Consider the following 18,260-nt stretch of genomic DNA (forward strand, 5'->3'; position numbering starts at 1 on the left):
TTCTTTTTTTTTAAATTATGTTTTTATTTTGGTCATTGTATACAAGCATAATGAACAACTACATCATGAGAAGTACATTACAATCATATATATAAAGATATATTTCCCATGTTCTCAATGGTGACCAAAGTTACAACATTTTTCTTTTTCTTTGGAGCAAAAACAAAAAACGAACAAACAAGAAAAAACAAAAAAGACGAACATCTGGGCAGCTCTGAAGGGAAAAGGGGGAAAGGAGACGCTTTCACAAATCTACATTACAACTTATTAGATCTGCTATTTTTCAATAGCTAAAGCATAACATAATGCTAACACCAAAAGGGGTTCCCGCCCCAAAATGGGTTAATGCAACTCGTAATGAAATCCAACGCATGCAGCGGCGTGCCGCGGTGAGGGAGGAATGGGTTTCCTGACACCAGATACGTACAGTATGGCCGGGGCTTTTAAAAGGACCCAGTCAATCTGTCAGAGTGAAGCCCACAGCAGCACAGAACCAGCACAGAACCAGTCAATCTGTCAGAGTGAAGCCCACAGCAGCACAGAACCAGCACAGAACCAGTCAATCTGTCAGAGTGAAGCCCACAGCAGCACAGAACCAGTCAATCTGTCAGAGTGAAGCCCACAGCAGCACAGAACCAGCACAGAACCAGTCAATCTGTCAGAGTGAAGCCCACAGCAGCACAGAACCAGCACAGAACCAGTCAATCTGTCAGAGTGAAGCCCACAGCAGCACAGAACCAGCACAGAACCAGTCAATCTGTCAGAGTGAAGCCCACAGCAGCACAGAACCAGCACAGAACCAGTCAATCTGTCAGAGTGAAGCCCACAGCAGCACAGAACCAGCACAGAACCAGTCAATCTGTCAGAGTGAAGCCCACAGCAGCACAGAACCAGCACAGAACCAGTCAATCTGTCAGAGTGAAGCCCACAGCAGCACAGAACCAGCACAGAACCAGTCAATCTGTCAGAGTGAAGCCCACAGCAGCACAGAACCAGCACAGAACCAGTCAATCTGTCAGAGTGAAGCCCACAGCAGCACAGCGTGAAGCACAGAGTGAAGCACAGAGTGAAGCCCACAGCAGCACAGCGCAGTCTGCCGGTGGTGGAAACCTCACACGTCCAATACTGTTCATTTTTGAGGATTCAAATTCAAAAGTAGCAAAAGCATTGCAACATTGTAATATTGGACATCCCTGGTGAAGATTTTTCTAATATATAAAGCTTTTAACCCATTCTGGGCGGGAACCCCTTTTGGTGTTAGCATTATGTTGTGCTTTAGCTATTGAAAAATAGCAGATCTACAAGCTCATAGCGCGCCACCGAGTGGCGCGCTACGAGCTTGTAGGTCTGCTATTTTTGAAAAATCGAAGAACGACTGACATAGAAACATAGCTTTTTCAGAAAACTGTCAGGATGTAGAAGACATTTTTAGAATCTGATCTCAGGCCAAAATGGGTTAAATTATTATATATATTTTTTGTTTAGTATAGTACTATACCCACATAACACTCATATGCCGTTAAATGTTGAGTGCTGTCCATGCTTTGATGGTCACTGTTTTATTCTTTATTCTTATTCTTTATTCGGATCCCCATTAGCTTCCGCTACTGCGGTCGCTAGTCTTCCTGGGGTCCACACAGAACATCACAACATAAAAACAACATACAATACAATATACAAACAACAACTGACACTTGTCTGTCTAAATCTAAATTCAATTACATTAGAATAACAGATATGTAGATTAAATAACCTGTACAAAACAATCATGTACTAAAGCACATCAGTCCAATTGTGTGACCTCTTCCAATAATGATTTTTTAAGCGATTGTTTTAAAAGAGTATTTACTTTTGATTTGTTTTATGTTAACAGATAGTGAGTTCCACTGTTGGGTGGCTCTATAAATAACAGATTTAAGTATTTCTGTCTTTGGTTTTGGAAGTTCCAAATACCCTGAGCTTACCTGTCTAGTTTGATATCTATGTTTTAGACCTGAACTAAATAATTGATCTCTATAGAAATCTGGCTTTCCCTCCATGATTGCATGTTTTATAGGGAAGGAGAAGTCCGCACACAGCCTTAGCTCCAACAGTGTTTATTATTATTATTGAAAACGTGAGCGGCCTTCATCAGGTGACAGTTTAATAATGAGTAAACCTTTGTGGAGATCTTGTACAGCCTTCTAGTTGGGGAAAGTTTCTGCAAAGTAAATGTTTGCCAATAGCTTTCTTCACAAATGTGTGTCATAAAGTTGACTACTATCACCTCTCAATTTGTTCAAACCCAACTCCCTTGGGGAGTTGCAGTCAACATTTACTACATTTAATTCTGCTTTAAGTAGCATGTGACTAGGGTCAAACTAGGGGGGGTATAGATTCTGATTCTGAATTCATTGAAAGCAGTTTTATACGAAAAACACTGGGCTAAAAACGCCCATAGCCGAGTCATCACAATTTGCCTGCATATACAGTTGGGTGCCACCGATATTGTCCCTTATCATTTGACCCATTTAGGCCTGACCTCAAAATTAAAAAAAAAATCCTTCTAAATCCTCCAGTTTTCTGAAATAAATATTTTCACGATTTTTCAAAAATAGCAGACCTACAAGCTCGTAGCGCGCCACTCGGTGGCGCTCTATGAGCTTGTAGATCTGCTATTTTTCAATAGCTAAATTATAACATAATGTTTAAAACACCAAAAGGGGTTCCCGCCCAAAATGGGTTAACTGTCCTTTTGCGCAGATCAGGACAATATCGATGGCCTCCAACTGTATAGGTTGATAATGGTACGCCGTCTTTCAGCAGCTGTCACAAAGTTTCCCAAGGGAGTTGGGTTGTAACTCATTGAGAGGTGATAGTAGGCAACTTCATCAACATATTTTATGTGTTGATGAATAATAATAATTATAAAATAATGGTATGTTTGATTTATAAAATTAGACATTTGGCAGGACACATGGTTCATGATTATAGTTCATCATTATTAATTGACTATTTATTTTTTATTTTTTGTGACAAACAGAAAAGTTGAAGCTGGACAGAGACTTCAGCAAATACAACTACCTGAGTCTGGACTCTGCTACGGTCAACGGTCTGGATGACGCAGCCAACTTCAGGACAGTCAGGGTGAGACACACACACACACACACACACACACACACACACACACACACACACACACACACACACACACCCTGCTACGGTCAATGGTCTGGATGATGCAGCCAACTTCAGGACAGTCAGGGTGAGACACACACACACACACACACACACACACACACACACCCTGCTACGGTCAATGGTCTGGATGATGCAGCCAACTTCAGGACAGTCAGGGTGAGACACACACACACACACACACACACACACACACACACACACACACACACACCCTGCTACGGTCAATGGTCTGGATGATGCAGCCAACTTCAGGACAGTCAGGGTGAGACACACACACACACACACACACACACACACACACACACACACACACACCCTGCTACGGTCAATGGTCTGGATGATGCAGCCAACTTCAGGACCGTCAGGGTGAGACACACACACACACACACACACACACACACACACACACACACACACACACACACCCTGCTACGGTCAATGGTCTGGATGATGCAGCCAACTTCAGGACCGTCAGGGTGAGACACACACACACACACACACACACACACACACACACACACACACACACACACACTCTGCTACGGTCAACGGTCTGGATGATGCAGCCAACTTCAGGACCGTCAGGGTGAGACACACACACACACACACACACACACACACACACACACACACACACACACACACACACTCTGCTACGGTCAACGGTCTGGATGATGCAGCCAACTTCAGGACAGTCAGGGTGAGACACACACACACACACACACACACACACACACACACTAAGGCTGTTCCGAACATTCGGGGTTCGGACCTTCACTCAATAGGGTTGGCACTCGAATCTTAATTAATGGGCTTGAACCATTCTTGTTTTATTTATTTGTATTTTTTTATTTTTTTAACTCGAAAATATATCTCGGCGAGAATGCGATATGCATAATAAGAGTACTATGTTCATGTTGTGTTTACATGTTACATTTTTAGATTTGTATTAATAATCAGGGGGGCATTTCAGTTGTAAACAAGCTACAAGCTGGTTCGAAGGTTCGCTCGAAAATTCCTGTCGAAGGTTCGAGTCCTAAAAACAGGGCTAGGGTACAGCCTTAACACACACACACACACACACACACACACACACACCCTGTCTGGGCAAAGAGGCCAGGGGTTGATGTATAGTACAAACAAAGAGAGAGAGAGATAAATAACTGCACTCTGAACAAAAACTGGGGCGGTGGCCTCAGGTTAGCTGCCCAGGTGTGTCACGTCAGCTGACAACCCTCCCAGCTGATGCCCCCCCCCCCCCCCCCCCCCCCCCCTCACCTCTACCTACCGATAAATGAAAGGCAACCTGAGAGGGGAGGCTAGCTGTCACTGCCCGCCTCTCCAGTGACACTTTGTTCTCAAACATTCATGTCACGAACGCCCAGATTTATAAAGTATTATTTTGGCCACAAATCTGTCCCATCTGTCCCCTGTAGCCCACTTTGAGAACCTCTGTGTTAACCCATTTTGACCTGAGATCAGATTCTAAAAATGTCTTCTACATCCTGACAGTTTTCTGAAAAAGCTATGTTTCTATGTCAGTCGTTCTTCGATTTTTCAAAAATAGCAGACCTACAAGCTCGTAGCGCGCCACTCGGTGGCGCGCTATGAGCTTGTAGATCTGCTATTTTTCAATAGCTAAAGCATAACATAATGCTAACTCCAAAAGGGGTTCCCCTTTGACCTGACCTCGAAATTAAAAAAATGTCTTCTAAATGCTGACAGTTTTCTGAAATACCTGTGTTTCTTTATCAGTGTCGGTGGTGCTCAATATTTCATGTCAAGGACGCCGAAAATGATATGTATTTGGCCGCCGACCCCCATCTGAAAATATGTTATTCCAGGAACCCCTCAGAAGCAAAGATTTTGAGTTAACGTTCACTCTGAAAGAATATATTCAAAGATTTGCGCCACATTTTCACGATTTTTCAAAAATAGCAGACCTACAAGCTTGTAGCGTGGCACTCGGTGCCGCGCTATGAGCTTGTAGATAAAGTGTGTAAAGAGTGTGTGCCGACAAAGTGTGTGTGAGGCAGTGTAATCTCTTCCTTATCTACTTACCGTAACCAAACGGGAGGCAGGATTACGTCATGTCCACTTTCACTATATTTGGGCGTTCCTTTCTGGTCCCCCATCACCTGTTGGCTCCCAGACAGCCAATCACCTGTTGGCTCCCAGACAGCCAATCACCTGTTGGCTCCCAGACAGCCAATCACCTGTTGGCTCCCAGACAGCCGTCCGACCAGAACTTTGATTGTCGGTGTCCTCTCTTTCCACCTGTTGCATAACACGGCTGCACTTTGAAGTGTGTGTGTGTGTGTGTGTGTGTGTGTGTGTGTGTGTGTGTGTGTGTGTGTGTGTGTGTGTGTGTGTGTGTGTGTGTGTGTGTGTGTGTGTGTGTGTGTGTGTGTGTGTGCGTGTGTGCGTGTGCGCGCGTGTGCGCGTGCGTGCGTGCGTGTGTGTGCGTGGGCTGGCTATCGGGGAAGGGGGATTTCCACCGCCGACAACCCCCCAACCAATGTATCGTCTTCCATTGTTTAACTTTGTGCGTAAAACGGTGGCAGTGACACACACACACACACACAGTGCATGGAGGATAAAGGGACATTACTTCCTGTGCTGTGCCATTTTATTCATAATGCAGTGGTGTCTCCTTTCTGTCTGTGTTGACTATGATCACACAGACCTGCTGTGTGACCGTTGACCTACGACACAAGCACAAGCTCTCCTAAACCCACTTATTAGGGTACTATGGGCTCCATTTTCGTCACCGCTAAACCCATTATCCCTAAACTTCTTTGCCTTTTTTTTTTACTATTTTGAAAAACATTTTTGAATAGTTCCACTAGCCAATCTACATTGACACGTTGTGAGCTTGTAGACGGACCATTTTTCCTATTCAAAAATGTTTAGCAAAATAGTACGAAAATGGAGCCCTATGTCTCCTCTAATTCCTCCCCTTGTCAAAAATAGCTCATGTACAAGTATCACATTGAGTCATTTTTGAAAAATGTTGCACTTTTTTGACAACAGATCGGTAAAAACCTTGTTTAATCAAGTGGTCTAGAACAGTGGTTCCAAAAGTGGGGTCCGGGGACCCCCCAAGGGTCCTTGAGGGAGTTCCAGGGGATCCCCATGCAGCTAAATGATAGTTTGGAACCAAATGGACCCTCATGGTTCTGTAACTCAGAGAGAAGAGTGTACGAATGGTTGAGAATCACTCCTAGAATCGTAAAAATCTTCTCTTATGGGGGCATATCTTTTCAAATAGTGCTCCGCGGGGCTGATGAGTGTCAATTTGGGGGTCCTTGACATGACATAGTTTGGGAACCACTGGTCTAGAATTCTACAGAAACAGGATTGGCATGGGACACCCCCCCCCCCTCCCCCCTCCCCCCAGCTGCAGGCCCCTAACAGTGGCACAATGACACAATAGCGGCCGGTCCCTGAGCTAACAACAATGGGACTCTCCACTGGGTTTTGTCCAGGACAAAGATGGCAACATAGCTTTTTCCTTCCACTCAGCCTCGCCTTCAGTGTCAACAGATCCCCATATGTACACAAATCACATTTGACGCACAATGGACGTACTTTTCCAGCGTCCACCAACGCTGTGGAACCTCCTGCGTCCAACCTGTTCCCACCGCGCTTCCACCACACTCCACTCCTCCCCTCGCCCAGCGTGGGTTTCACAAAGTGGGTGCCTTGACGGAAGGCACGCACGGGCATGCACTTGGCATGCTCTGAATGAAGAAATAACACTAATACCATGATTTGACTGAGAGACTGCCATCGCGCAAATTCCAGCTTTTCACCAGAGGAGAAAAACCTTTTTTTATTATTTTTTTCAAAATGAGTTAATAGCACAGGCAGACTCTTCACATACTAGAGCATGTCTGAAATAAGTGTCGGAGCTGATATCGACATGTAAATATGAAATAAATGCTTAAACATGTAGCTAGGTGTAATGGTAGAGACCACAGAAGTGAACCTTTCAAGCCTGTTTTCTCAACTCGCTGTTTTCTGCAAGACATTACTCTATAAGCCATATCTCCAAAACTGGTGGGTCAAACTGAACAACCAATATGTCAATTTGAAGCTATGATTCCCTGCTTTCATAGGACATGAAAAAACGAAAATTCCAAAAAATCCAATGGCAGTCCCTCAGTCAAATTTAGTCACATATGTCATATTAACCCAAATGCTCCTGAAGAATTCTGTGTTTACAAACACGCATCACGCTAATGGGCGGTGCTGCTCGGAGTGAAACTAGAGACAAATACATTCCAAAGACCAATCGAAAACCAGTATGCAAATCTCTGCCCCCAAAACACAGGTAAAGTTAGCGAAAAAACAAGCCTACTTTGACCTTTAAATGTACTCATTTAATGTCCCCAAATCAACTATCTGTCGGAATGAAAACCTTCTTCAACATTCGAACTGTGTTAATATGAAAAAAACGGAAATCACACAAAAACAATAAAATCGAGTTTATTTGGTCATTTTCTGCCTGTTCATTCTAGGCGAGATGAGGACCATTAACAAAATTTTTGTCAGGTGCAGTCACATATGTTTATTGTAACGGTTTTAGAATAACGCAGATTGCTCCAGCACCTTTACTTCCTCTTTGCACTGCTGATCATGTCCAGCGCATGTAAGAATTAAGCAATATCGGCAACTTAGCTGATGTGCATGTGTTTGTTTCACACATGCTGCATAGACGCGTCACCATGGGAACCAAAAAATGGATGGGAACCCGTCGCCACTGGCTGTTTGCTTATCGATTTTGACAGCTAGGGCGATCGCGTCATAGCCGCCGGGAACCCCTTTTGGTGTTAGCATTATGTTATGCTTTAGCTATTGAAAAATAGCAGATCTACAAGCTCATAGCGCGCCACCGAGTGGCGCGCTACGAGCTTGTAGGTCTGCTATTTTTGAAAAATCAACGACTGACATAGAAACATAGCTTTTTCAGAAAACTGTCAGGATGTAGAAGACTTTTTTTAGAATCTGATCTCAGGTCAGAATGGGTTAAAGTCCCTAATATCACTGCGGCGTGGCTGGGGCAAATGCAGATGAAGGCTGGCTATACGCGAGGCCATGTTTCACCCCCCTTTACGTTCTCACCACCCACCCCCAGAACGCCATGCAGATCGTGGGCTTCATGGAGGACGAGGTGCAGTCCGTTCTGGAGCTGGTGGCGGCCGTGCTGAAGCTGGGCAACATCGAGTTCAAGCCGGAGTCGCGCTGCAACGGCCTGGACGAGAGCCGCGTCAAAGACAAGAACGGTAAGCTTTCTGACCGGAGCAGGGCCAAGACAAGAACGGTATATATCCCAGACTTAAAGGAGAATTCCATGCTAGAAGGCTTTCTTACCTTTCTTTGTAGCCGTTACGTCCTCACCAAAGAGGTCCAGGTGTTTTCTTGTCTTATTGGCTATTTCCCCTACCATAAGCCCTCAATGAATTGCATTGAATTGAATGGGGCTATGGGGTGTTGTGCTAATTTGCTTATTTCCATCGAAATAAGTAGTAAAGTGTGCCGCTTGGGATATTATTTACATTATGATGTATACAAAAAAAAAATCAATTCCCATTCAATGCAATTCATTTAGGGCTTATGGTAGGGGAAATGGCCAATAAGGAGCTTTTGCACAAAATAACACCTGGACCTCTTTGGTGGGGACGTAACGACTACAAGGTAAGAAAGCCTTTTAGTATGGAATTCTCCTATAAACCCTCTCTAGTCTTAGTTTAAGAGAAGTGGACTTCAGGCACTCGGGTGACGCGGTGGTCAAGTACCTGCCCACCACCACCACAGAGGGTGTGGGTTCGAATCCACCGTGGTGAATCGGGGCTTTGTCGAGCATCTACATACGAACACTATTGGCCCTGTGTTCGGGGGAGGGAAGCCGAGCGGGGGAGGAGAGTGGTATCACTCCACGTGTGTTTTGGGGGCTTTTCTGCCTTTATTTGATAGTCTACAGTAGACTGACAGATAATGGGGAGTGACATATTATCATATTGCATGGTATCCATCTGAAAGAGTAGGTTTAATAAGATGTGCCACACACAGTATAAACTCCTGCTTCCAGCCTGCATCTGTTGCTGTAGAGCCACTGCTGCCACCTGTTGGTGGTTGTACCAAAAACACCTTAAGGTCACTGTGTTAAACATTGTCTTCATGTGTTCATGCGTGACTGTCTGTCCTCCTCATTACTCATCGCAGCTTTTCTCTGCCAGGCAAATATTAACATTTGCATGTGTTTCCTTTTGTTGGCGAGAATGTCCATATTCACATTCATCATGTCAGATTGTAGTGACGCGTCGGCCATTTCACCTCCATTATGTTCCCCAGGCTTCCTACCACTGCCATTACTGAGTGACCACTGATTGATTGACTGATTACTATAATACTAACTACCAGCTGTCCTTGCATTTTCTATAGTGTTGCATAAATATTTTATTCATGCCAAAAGTAGCAAAAAATCACACCCGTGTGAACTGAGTGGTGCAACTCCCCTCTCCCCCTGCCTCTCTCTCTCTCTCTCTCTCTCTCTCTCTCTGTAATTAGCAGGCAACAGTGCAACACTATCTCTCTTTCTGTTTCTGGCACAACAGCGCCACCTTTGCCCCTACTGGTACTCTAAACATAGTTAGTCACATAGGTTAGTACAGACATTGCTGTTCCTTGGAGTGGCTATTTCTGAAAGCTATGGCATGACCCAAAAATGGTGACGCCAGGCAGAAAGTGGCTGAAATCTTTAACCAACGTAAAGTATTAAAGGACAACTTTAGTTTTTTTCAACCAAGGTTCATGTTTTAGGTTGTTATTAGAGAAACTAAAAGATGAGTGTTATTTGTTTTTCATTTGCTGCTTTCTTTCGTTTTAGGGAATTTAGCTGTTTTTGACAGGGGGCGGGGGCATTCGAGCATGGGGCTAAATATGTATTGTTTTACAACATTTTATAGTGATTTATTTTTTAATTATTTACTATAGTCCTAATAAACCCCAGGAAATTTCATCTGGCCACAAAACATCACGAGATCTACTGAATGTGTCAAACTGACACACACAGTGTGGCTTCCCCCCAGTAGGCTACCTTCACATTCAGTAGATCCTGTGATTTACTTGGTTACTTAATATGTGGTACTGTTTGGTTGCTCCTCCACAGACCTGAAGGAGATGTGTGAGCTGCTGGGCATCGAACAGTCGGTGCTGGAGAGGGCGTTCAGCTACCGCACGGTGGAGGCCAAGTCGGAGAAGGTCGCCACCACGCTCAACGTGGCCCAGGTCAGAAGAACACCACGCCATGTATACCGTAGACCCGTTGACTTTGTGAGCGACGCGCTGTGTGAGCTTGTAGATCGGCTGTTTTCAGAGTGCAACCAACCCGAGCAAACATAAAGATGACTACCTTTTAGTTCTACTGGATCCTCTTCTCCACTATAGTCTCCTCAAAACAGCGTTGATTTCGTCGACTAAAACTAAGACGAAGAATGTCGACTAACCTTTTTCACTGACGATAACTAAAGGGAAACTAAATGAAAACTAAGCTATGATGAGTAAAACTAAGACTAAATATACTGACAATTTTCGTCAACAAATGGTGGACAAGAGATCCGGTATAAGTCATTTTACAATTGTTTGCATGCTGAAAATAGCAGATCTACAAGCTATTTTCAGCAAGTGTAAAATCTGTCATTACGACGGCATCAAGGCCCGCCAAAATAGAGAGTATGCGCATGCTTAAAGTGAATGGCACATCGAGTGGCAAATCGAGTGGCAAAGCAACAGGCAAAGTGAGTTTAACATCGTTTAATGTTGTTTAATGCAATCAGATATGACTTTTCTGTGTGGATGTATGGGCTGTCAAGGCCAGAAAGTAGTTTTTTGACACTCGGTAGGCGTTCCTGCATAACTTCCTGGTTTGATGATGATGTCATGCGCATACCCTCTATACATTTCAGTCGACTAAATCAGCTGTATATTTATTCGACTAAAATCTTATGACATTTAGTTGACTAAAACTAGACCAACACTAAAACATTCCAGGTGACTAAAATGTGACTAAAGCTAAATGAAAACTATTCAAGAGACTACGACTAAAACTAAAATCAAGATTTGCTGCCAAAAACAACAATGACACACACACACACACACACACACACACACACACACACACACACACACACACACACCCCCCCACACACACACAGAGGACATTACTTCCCCCTGACTGGCCCAAGTGGCTGCTGACCCACATATCCACGTCAGACACTACATGCCAGACTCCTCCATTATAGATGAGCAGTGTTCCTGCTGGGAATAGAAGGTAAAATGTAGGTTGTTCTGAGGGTTCAGAGGGTTCACCCGCTGCCTGACGGGAAGGGGTCGCCTTGGGTCTCTGAAAGCAGCTTAGAACTCTGGGTTCTCACAATCTGGGGGTTCTGGGGACCTCCTGGGGGGGGGTCAGGGGTTATCAACGTTTTTGGCTGGGAACCCCCGGAAATGCTTTGGCCATATCTCGCGACCCCCGCCCCACCCCCAATAGAGGGTATGCGCGTGACATCATCATCAAACCAGGAAGTAATGCAGGAATGCCTACTAAGTGGCTAAAAACTACTTTCTGGCCTTGACAGCCCATACATCCAAACAGAAAAGTCATATTTAATTGCCTTAAACGACATTAAACAATGTTAAACTCACTTTACCTGTCACTTTGCCACTCGATTTGCCACTCGATTTGTCATTCACTTTATGCATGCGCATACCCTCTATACAAACTGATCTGCTATTTTTCAATAGCTAAAGTATAACATATTGTTTAAAACACCAAAAGGGGGGCCTGGGCCGTGGCTCAGTGGTCCAGGCACCTTGGCTGGTAATCCAGTCTGGCAGTGTGCCGCGGGTTCGACTCCCGATCCCGACGGCCTTTACTGCATGTCTTCCCCCCATCTCTCTCCCCCCATTTCCTGTCAGCCTACTGTCTGTCCCTCCATAAAGAAATCTAAAATAAAGGCGAAAGCCACAAAAAAACATAAAAAAACACCAAAAGGGGTTCCCATCCAGAATGGGTTAAGTATAATGGGTTTAAGTGGTTAAGACCAGAACAATACCACAAACCTCTACTCCCCTGTAACACCAACCCTATCAATGGATTTGTCTAAATCTTGTAGGATTTTAACAATTCCGTTTTTTTTTTTACGAATCCTCCATGCCTGCTCCTGCTGAAGTCTCAATGTCACTATTACGGGGTCATTCATTTCTGCTCACGCCCCCCCCCCCCCCCCCCCCCCCCCCCCCCACACACACACACACACACACACACACACACACTCACACACACCCCTACCATGCTGTGTGTGGCTTGTGCTCAGGCGATTGTTTGCCAAGTTTACATGAGGGATGACAGACCCGACTACTCACGACTGGCTCACCGCCAAGCAGATGAGTCTTCATTATTGTCAGTACTTAACCCCCCCCCCCCCCCCCCCCCCCTCCCCACAAGCCAGGCAGCTTCAGTGTATAATTTCCCCTGGTGCTCCGAGAGAGAAGGGTCTGGAATGGGAGCAATGCCGTGGCTGGAATTCTACTAAAGCAATGATGTTGTTATTATTCCACTTTCACTTCCACAAGTCCCGTCAAACTCACAAAGTCACCCTGGTCGCGCTCCTCTCGCTGTGAATCTCTTTAACTGTATGATAACATGTTTTGGACCCATCCAAATATGTGCAGCTGGCTGTCTCTGGCTCTAAGCACTTTTAAGCAATGCTCATGTATTTGTGACGATGTATTTCTTTAGGTATTAAAACAGAGATTGGATGTTTAATTTGCAGGCCTACTACGCCCGTGACGCACTCGCCAAAAACCTGTACAGTCGCCTGTTCAGCTGGCTGGTCACCAGGATCAACGAAAGCATCAAGGTATGTATATGTACCCTATTCATGTACTAAAAATCATCGAGGTACTGTATTGATGTACTAGAAATCATCAACGTACTGTATTGAATTACTGAAGCAGTGTTTCCCAAACACCAATTTTTATGGGTAGCAAGCAACCAAAAAAAATATTTTCATGAATTAAAAACGGATTCAAGTTTGCATGTTCTCCCCGTGTCCCCTAGGGTAGGTGCCCTCACAAAAAACATGCAGTAATCCTGGTCTCTAAACTGCCTCCCCCTGGCCATCCGGGGTTCCTGATGGAGGAGAAAGGAACTGGTTGGAATAACGTGTTCCTTCCATGCGCTACGTCCAACCAGGGAAACTCCCCCCTGTCAGGTGTAAAGGAGCAACTTGGACACTCAGCCATGAAGGAAGCATGAGTTCAAGACCGTTGCTCTCCCCATGTCCCCCATATATGGAGACTATGTTGGCGGAGGGTGTGTAGAGCCCAGGATCACATTAGATAATTGACACAGGGGTGAAAAATGGGTTACAAAATCGTGGGATACAAATTTTATATATAAAAAAAAAAAAAACTGATTCAAACTTGTTTTAAAAAAGAAAAAGAGAGAAAAGAAAAGAAAATACATAAATAATATAAATACAATCTAAGAAATGCAATAAATGAGGGGGAATCTATCTCCCGGGTCCCAGGGAGACATCACATGTCTCAGTTGGGTCTCAAGCTAAATGGTTTGGGAACGACTACAGTTTGACATCTGACAAGTTGAGTCCCTCATTAAGGCCCTTGTATTTCTCTGTCTCAGGCTCAGACCAAAACCAGCCACAAGGTGATGGGCGTCCTGGATATCTACGGCTTTGAGATATTTGAGGTAAGATATTAAAGACAACGGCATCAAACTGGTGTCGTATCGAGTGAGACGGTCGTACAACTGTGTATAAATGTAGGCTCCAGCAGTCTGCTCATTCTGATCTGGCATGCAAAGACTATAAATACATGTTTTGTTTTTTTTAGGAAATGAAAGGAAGCGTGAGTGATATTGTTTTGGTTAAAGCTCTATAATGAGATAGTTGCGAACGCAGTGATTGCGAACGCAGTGAGCATTTACTATGAGACCCAGCAGATCATGTCTGTGTGTCTGTGTGTCTGTGTGTCACGCTGTAACACCACCCGCCCACCACCAGAGGGCGCAGCTGTATCACACACAAAAACACACACACACACACACACACATGCACGCACACACACACACGCACGCACGCACGCACACACACACAAAACTTAACTTAAAAAAAACTTAACTTAAAAAAAAAAAACTTAAAAAGGAAATACTTTAAAAGGAAAAACTTGAAAAAAAATTAACTTAAAAAAAACTTAACTTAAAAAAAAAACTTAAAAGGAAAAACTTTAAAAAAAAAACTTAACTTACTTAACAAAAAATCTTAAAACACAAAAAAAAGAGAACAAAAAAAAAACCTTAAAAAATTACGTAATTTATTCTAATTGTTGTTTTTGCAATTTACGAGCTGCGTTCGCTTCCCGCGTTCGCGCGTCTTACTTGTAATCATTGCTATAGTGTTTGGTCAGTAACAGGATCTCAGCGTCTCTCTACAGCTCTTTAATGAACGGAAGAAGGAGGAAAAAAATCAGGTGGATTGCCAATTTCAGCCAATCGGGAGAGAGTACCCATTTATCAGTGTTGTCTGCTCGTTTCTTTGTGTCATCACTTATATTCCCATCTTGATCCTGTATCCTGTGTGAGTTCTCTCTCCTGATTGGATAAAATTGGCATCCTGACCTGAAACGTTGTTTTCTGTTTACCAAAGAGCTGCAGAGACATGGAGAGTGAAGACCTGTTTCTGTGTGTTCGTGCCAGAGATGGCACTCCCCATAGGGCGATTCACCTCGCTCAGTCGTTTTAATAACTGGGGTTACTAAAGTAACCTATAGTTACTGAACAAACAACTCTATAGCAATGAGTTTCCATCAGAATCTAGAGATATTTAACACTAGTTTTAACAAAACAAAAACAAATATCACTTATCCTACCTTTTTTAATGATGTGCAATGCTCCACGGGCCGTTGACTAACAGTCGGCAACATGGAAACATCTGCGGCTCCATGTAGGGGTTTATTGCATACATTGTTTTCCATAAGTGCATGTCTTCTTCACCCCCACTGACCATCAAGTTGCTACCTCTCTTCCCTGCCTGTTGTGTTGTGTCTGACCAGGACGGAGTAAGTACTTGTAACACCATGCCGCGCGAGTGGCGGCGTTTGCTGTGGCCAGTGTGCATGCTGTGATCTCTCCATTAATCCTTAGTATCAATTCAGCTGCTCTCCTCCCCCAAGAAACGCCACAAGGGCACCCAAGGGTGCAGCGCCTGGAGCACACGGCTGAAAGGACCTTCGGCTTAATGTGTCGTCTCAGAGGGCACATCTCATCTGGGAATTTGTTGCGCTGTGTCTACTGACTCCTAGGCCTTACACTTAGGCTTCGCTCACACATTCGACACAGAGCCAGAACGACGTGTTCTGTCTCTGTTTTGGGGGGAGAGGGGGGGGGGGGCAGAACTGCCTGCAATTAATTTTCAGTGGGAGTCACGTGGTTTTGACAGAACAGCTCTGCTCGATGGGGGGAGGGGGAGGGGGAGGGGGGGTGAAGAAGAACAGAGCCATCAAGCAAGGCTGTTTCAACCACGTGACTCCCATTGCAAATGAATTGCGAGCTGTTCTGCCCCCCCACACTCTCCCCCCAGAACAGAGACGGAACACGTGTTTCGAATGTGTGAGCGAGGCCCTACAGTAGGAACGTTCCATGTAGGGCTATTAGATCAACACTGTTGCTCTCAGGCAGAAAACTCCCATCTCTGTATTTCACATTGGTATGTTTTGGTTTTTTCACGCAACAGTAGAAGAACAAAGGTTTGGCTTATTTTTAATTTGAAATCCTCCTGAAAAGTCACCGTGTTGGACATGTGAGGTTTCCACCCGACGGCAAACGATATGTTGTTTGAGTTAAAAACTACAAAGATGTTTACTAAACCAGATGGACATTATGTGAGAATACTACTGTAGCTGAAACCATTTGTGACCAGATTTGACTGAGAGACTGCCATCGCGCAAATTCCAGCTTTTCACCAGAGGAGAAAAACTTTTTTTCTTTAAAAATAAATAAAAATGAGTTAATAGCACAGGCAGACTCTTCACATACTAGAACATGTCTGAAATAAGTGTCAGAGCTGAAATCGACATGTGAATATGAAATAAATGCCCAAACATGTAGCTAGGTGTAATGTTAGAGACCACAGAAGTGAACCTTTCAAGTTTTCTCAACTCGCTGTTTTCTGCAAGACATTACTCTATAAGCCATATCTCCAAAACTGGTGGGTCAAACTGAACAACCATTATGTCAATTTGAAGCTATGATTCCCTGCTTTCATATGACATGAAAAAACGAAAGTTAAAAAAAATCCAATGGCAGTCCCTCAGTCAAATTTAGTCACATTTGATCACCATTACCATTGCAGTCCAATGTGATGAATCTCAAATTAGCCAGACAAATTTGAGGTGATCTTTTCCCTCACCCAGCCGGCCCTAATTTCTAACACATGATTTGAGAATGTTTGGCGTATCAATGCCAGTCACAAACCGCCGCAGTTGCAGATGTCTCTGGTCTTCACAAAGATGTGGCCGTCCGTCCGTCCGTTCAGCTGGGTGTCCGTTCGCTGTCCCTTTGGGGAAAGATGAGAGAAATGCTTTTACATTTCTCTGTGTGTTTTGTATGGCCTCACTCAGACCTTTACAACAGATTGCTGTATGCTTGCTGTATACAAAGGGTGTGACACAGCTTGCCCCAATGCATTTCCAATGGGAGTCACATGGTTTGACACAACATTTGTGTTGTATGAGGGGGAGGGGCGCAGTCGAAACACAGCCGAAAGCCATACAACAGCTTGTAGTCCAAAATGTAGTCCTCAAACCATGTGACTTCCATTGGAAATGCATTGAGGCGGCCATGACACTCACAGCATTCATACAGCAAGCATACAGCAATGCAGTAAAGGTCTGAGTGAGGCCTAAGAGTGAAGGTAACCTCCTGCTTTCTCTGTCAACCTGTGGTGAGAAGTAACCAAGTACGGTACATGTCCTCAAGTACTTGTGCTTAAGTACAATAATTGTTAGCCATTTCTTTTTGCTGTACTGATGTATTTCACTACATTTCAGAAGCATATCTAGATAAGCTATTTTCAAAGGCTTTTTAGTACGCAAAGTACATTTTGATGCCAATATTTGTGTACTTTTACTCAAGTAGGTTTTGAATTCCGGACTTGTACTTGGACTAGTATTTCTATATTGTGTGCTTATTGATTAATTTTACTCAAGCACAACATCTTCAAGTACTTCTTCTTCTTCCACCACTGTGTACAACCTGTCCATTTCATGTCCCAGTGTAATGCCCTTTAACCCTCTGTGTGATTAGACTTGACACGCTCTTCTAACCCACTACTGACCAGCATCTTGAGCAAATGAATGTCTCCTAACCCAGCATTGACTGCCTCAACCCACCAACCCACGTTTGCCACTAAACGGTCCTAATTGGCTATAATTGGTTAAAATTGGGGTAATGACGGTGGCGAGGGAGTGAAAACATTTTTTTTTTTGTCATTGTTCAATGAACCGTTTGCGCCGCAATCTCGGAAGAACGTCCATCCACGCCCGGCGTACTTTTCGACACTTACTTTTTACACCCAGCTAGTTGTGGACTATGCAAGTCACTGAGAGCTCTCTTGTTTGTTCAATAATGGTTGTAGTAAAAGACGAGGCTGTAAATCCGTCAGCAGCAAAGTGAGACCTCTGAACCAAGCCTCTGTGTGTTATTGCTAGCGCTGTTTCGCAAAGAAAGAGATGCAGTAGAGTAGAATATCTCTACGGCGTAGATGAAAACACCTTAAATAATGTATTTATTTTAGAAATAATTCATCTTTTACTCAAGGGGGACAATGCCCCCCGTAGCGCGCCACCAAGTGGCGCGCTACGAGCTTGTAGGTCTGCTATTTTTGAAAAATCGAAGAACGACTGACATAGAAACATAGCTTTTTCAGAAAACTGTCAGTTTAAATATGTTTTATTGGCATATACGCATTCCATGGGACCGAGACCACACATGGACA

The 18,260-nt window shown here is 44.1% G+C and overlaps 1 protein-coding gene across 1 annotated transcript in view; it reads left to right on the plus strand.

Annotated features, from left to right (window-relative positions):
* myo1b (myosin IB) overlaps positions 1 to 18,260 on the plus strand; it is a gene marked incomplete at its 5' end in the record, with an annotated part of 133,827 nt that overhangs the window by 79,455 nt on the left and 36,112 nt on the right. The window contains 5 exon segments of the mRNA XM_079517840.1: positions 3,023 to 3,126; positions 8,321 to 8,468; positions 10,355 to 10,473; positions 13,020 to 13,106; positions 13,892 to 13,957. Of these exon segments, the coding sequence (XP_079373966.1) occupies positions 3,023 to 3,126; positions 8,321 to 8,468; positions 10,355 to 10,473; positions 13,020 to 13,106; positions 13,892 to 13,957 (524 nt within the window).

Source organism: Electrona antarctica, assembly GCF_951216825.1.
Source record: "Electrona antarctica genome assembly, chromosome: 13".
Classification (NCBI taxonomy): Eukaryota; Metazoa; Chordata; class Actinopteri; order Myctophiformes; family Myctophidae; genus Electrona; species Electrona antarctica.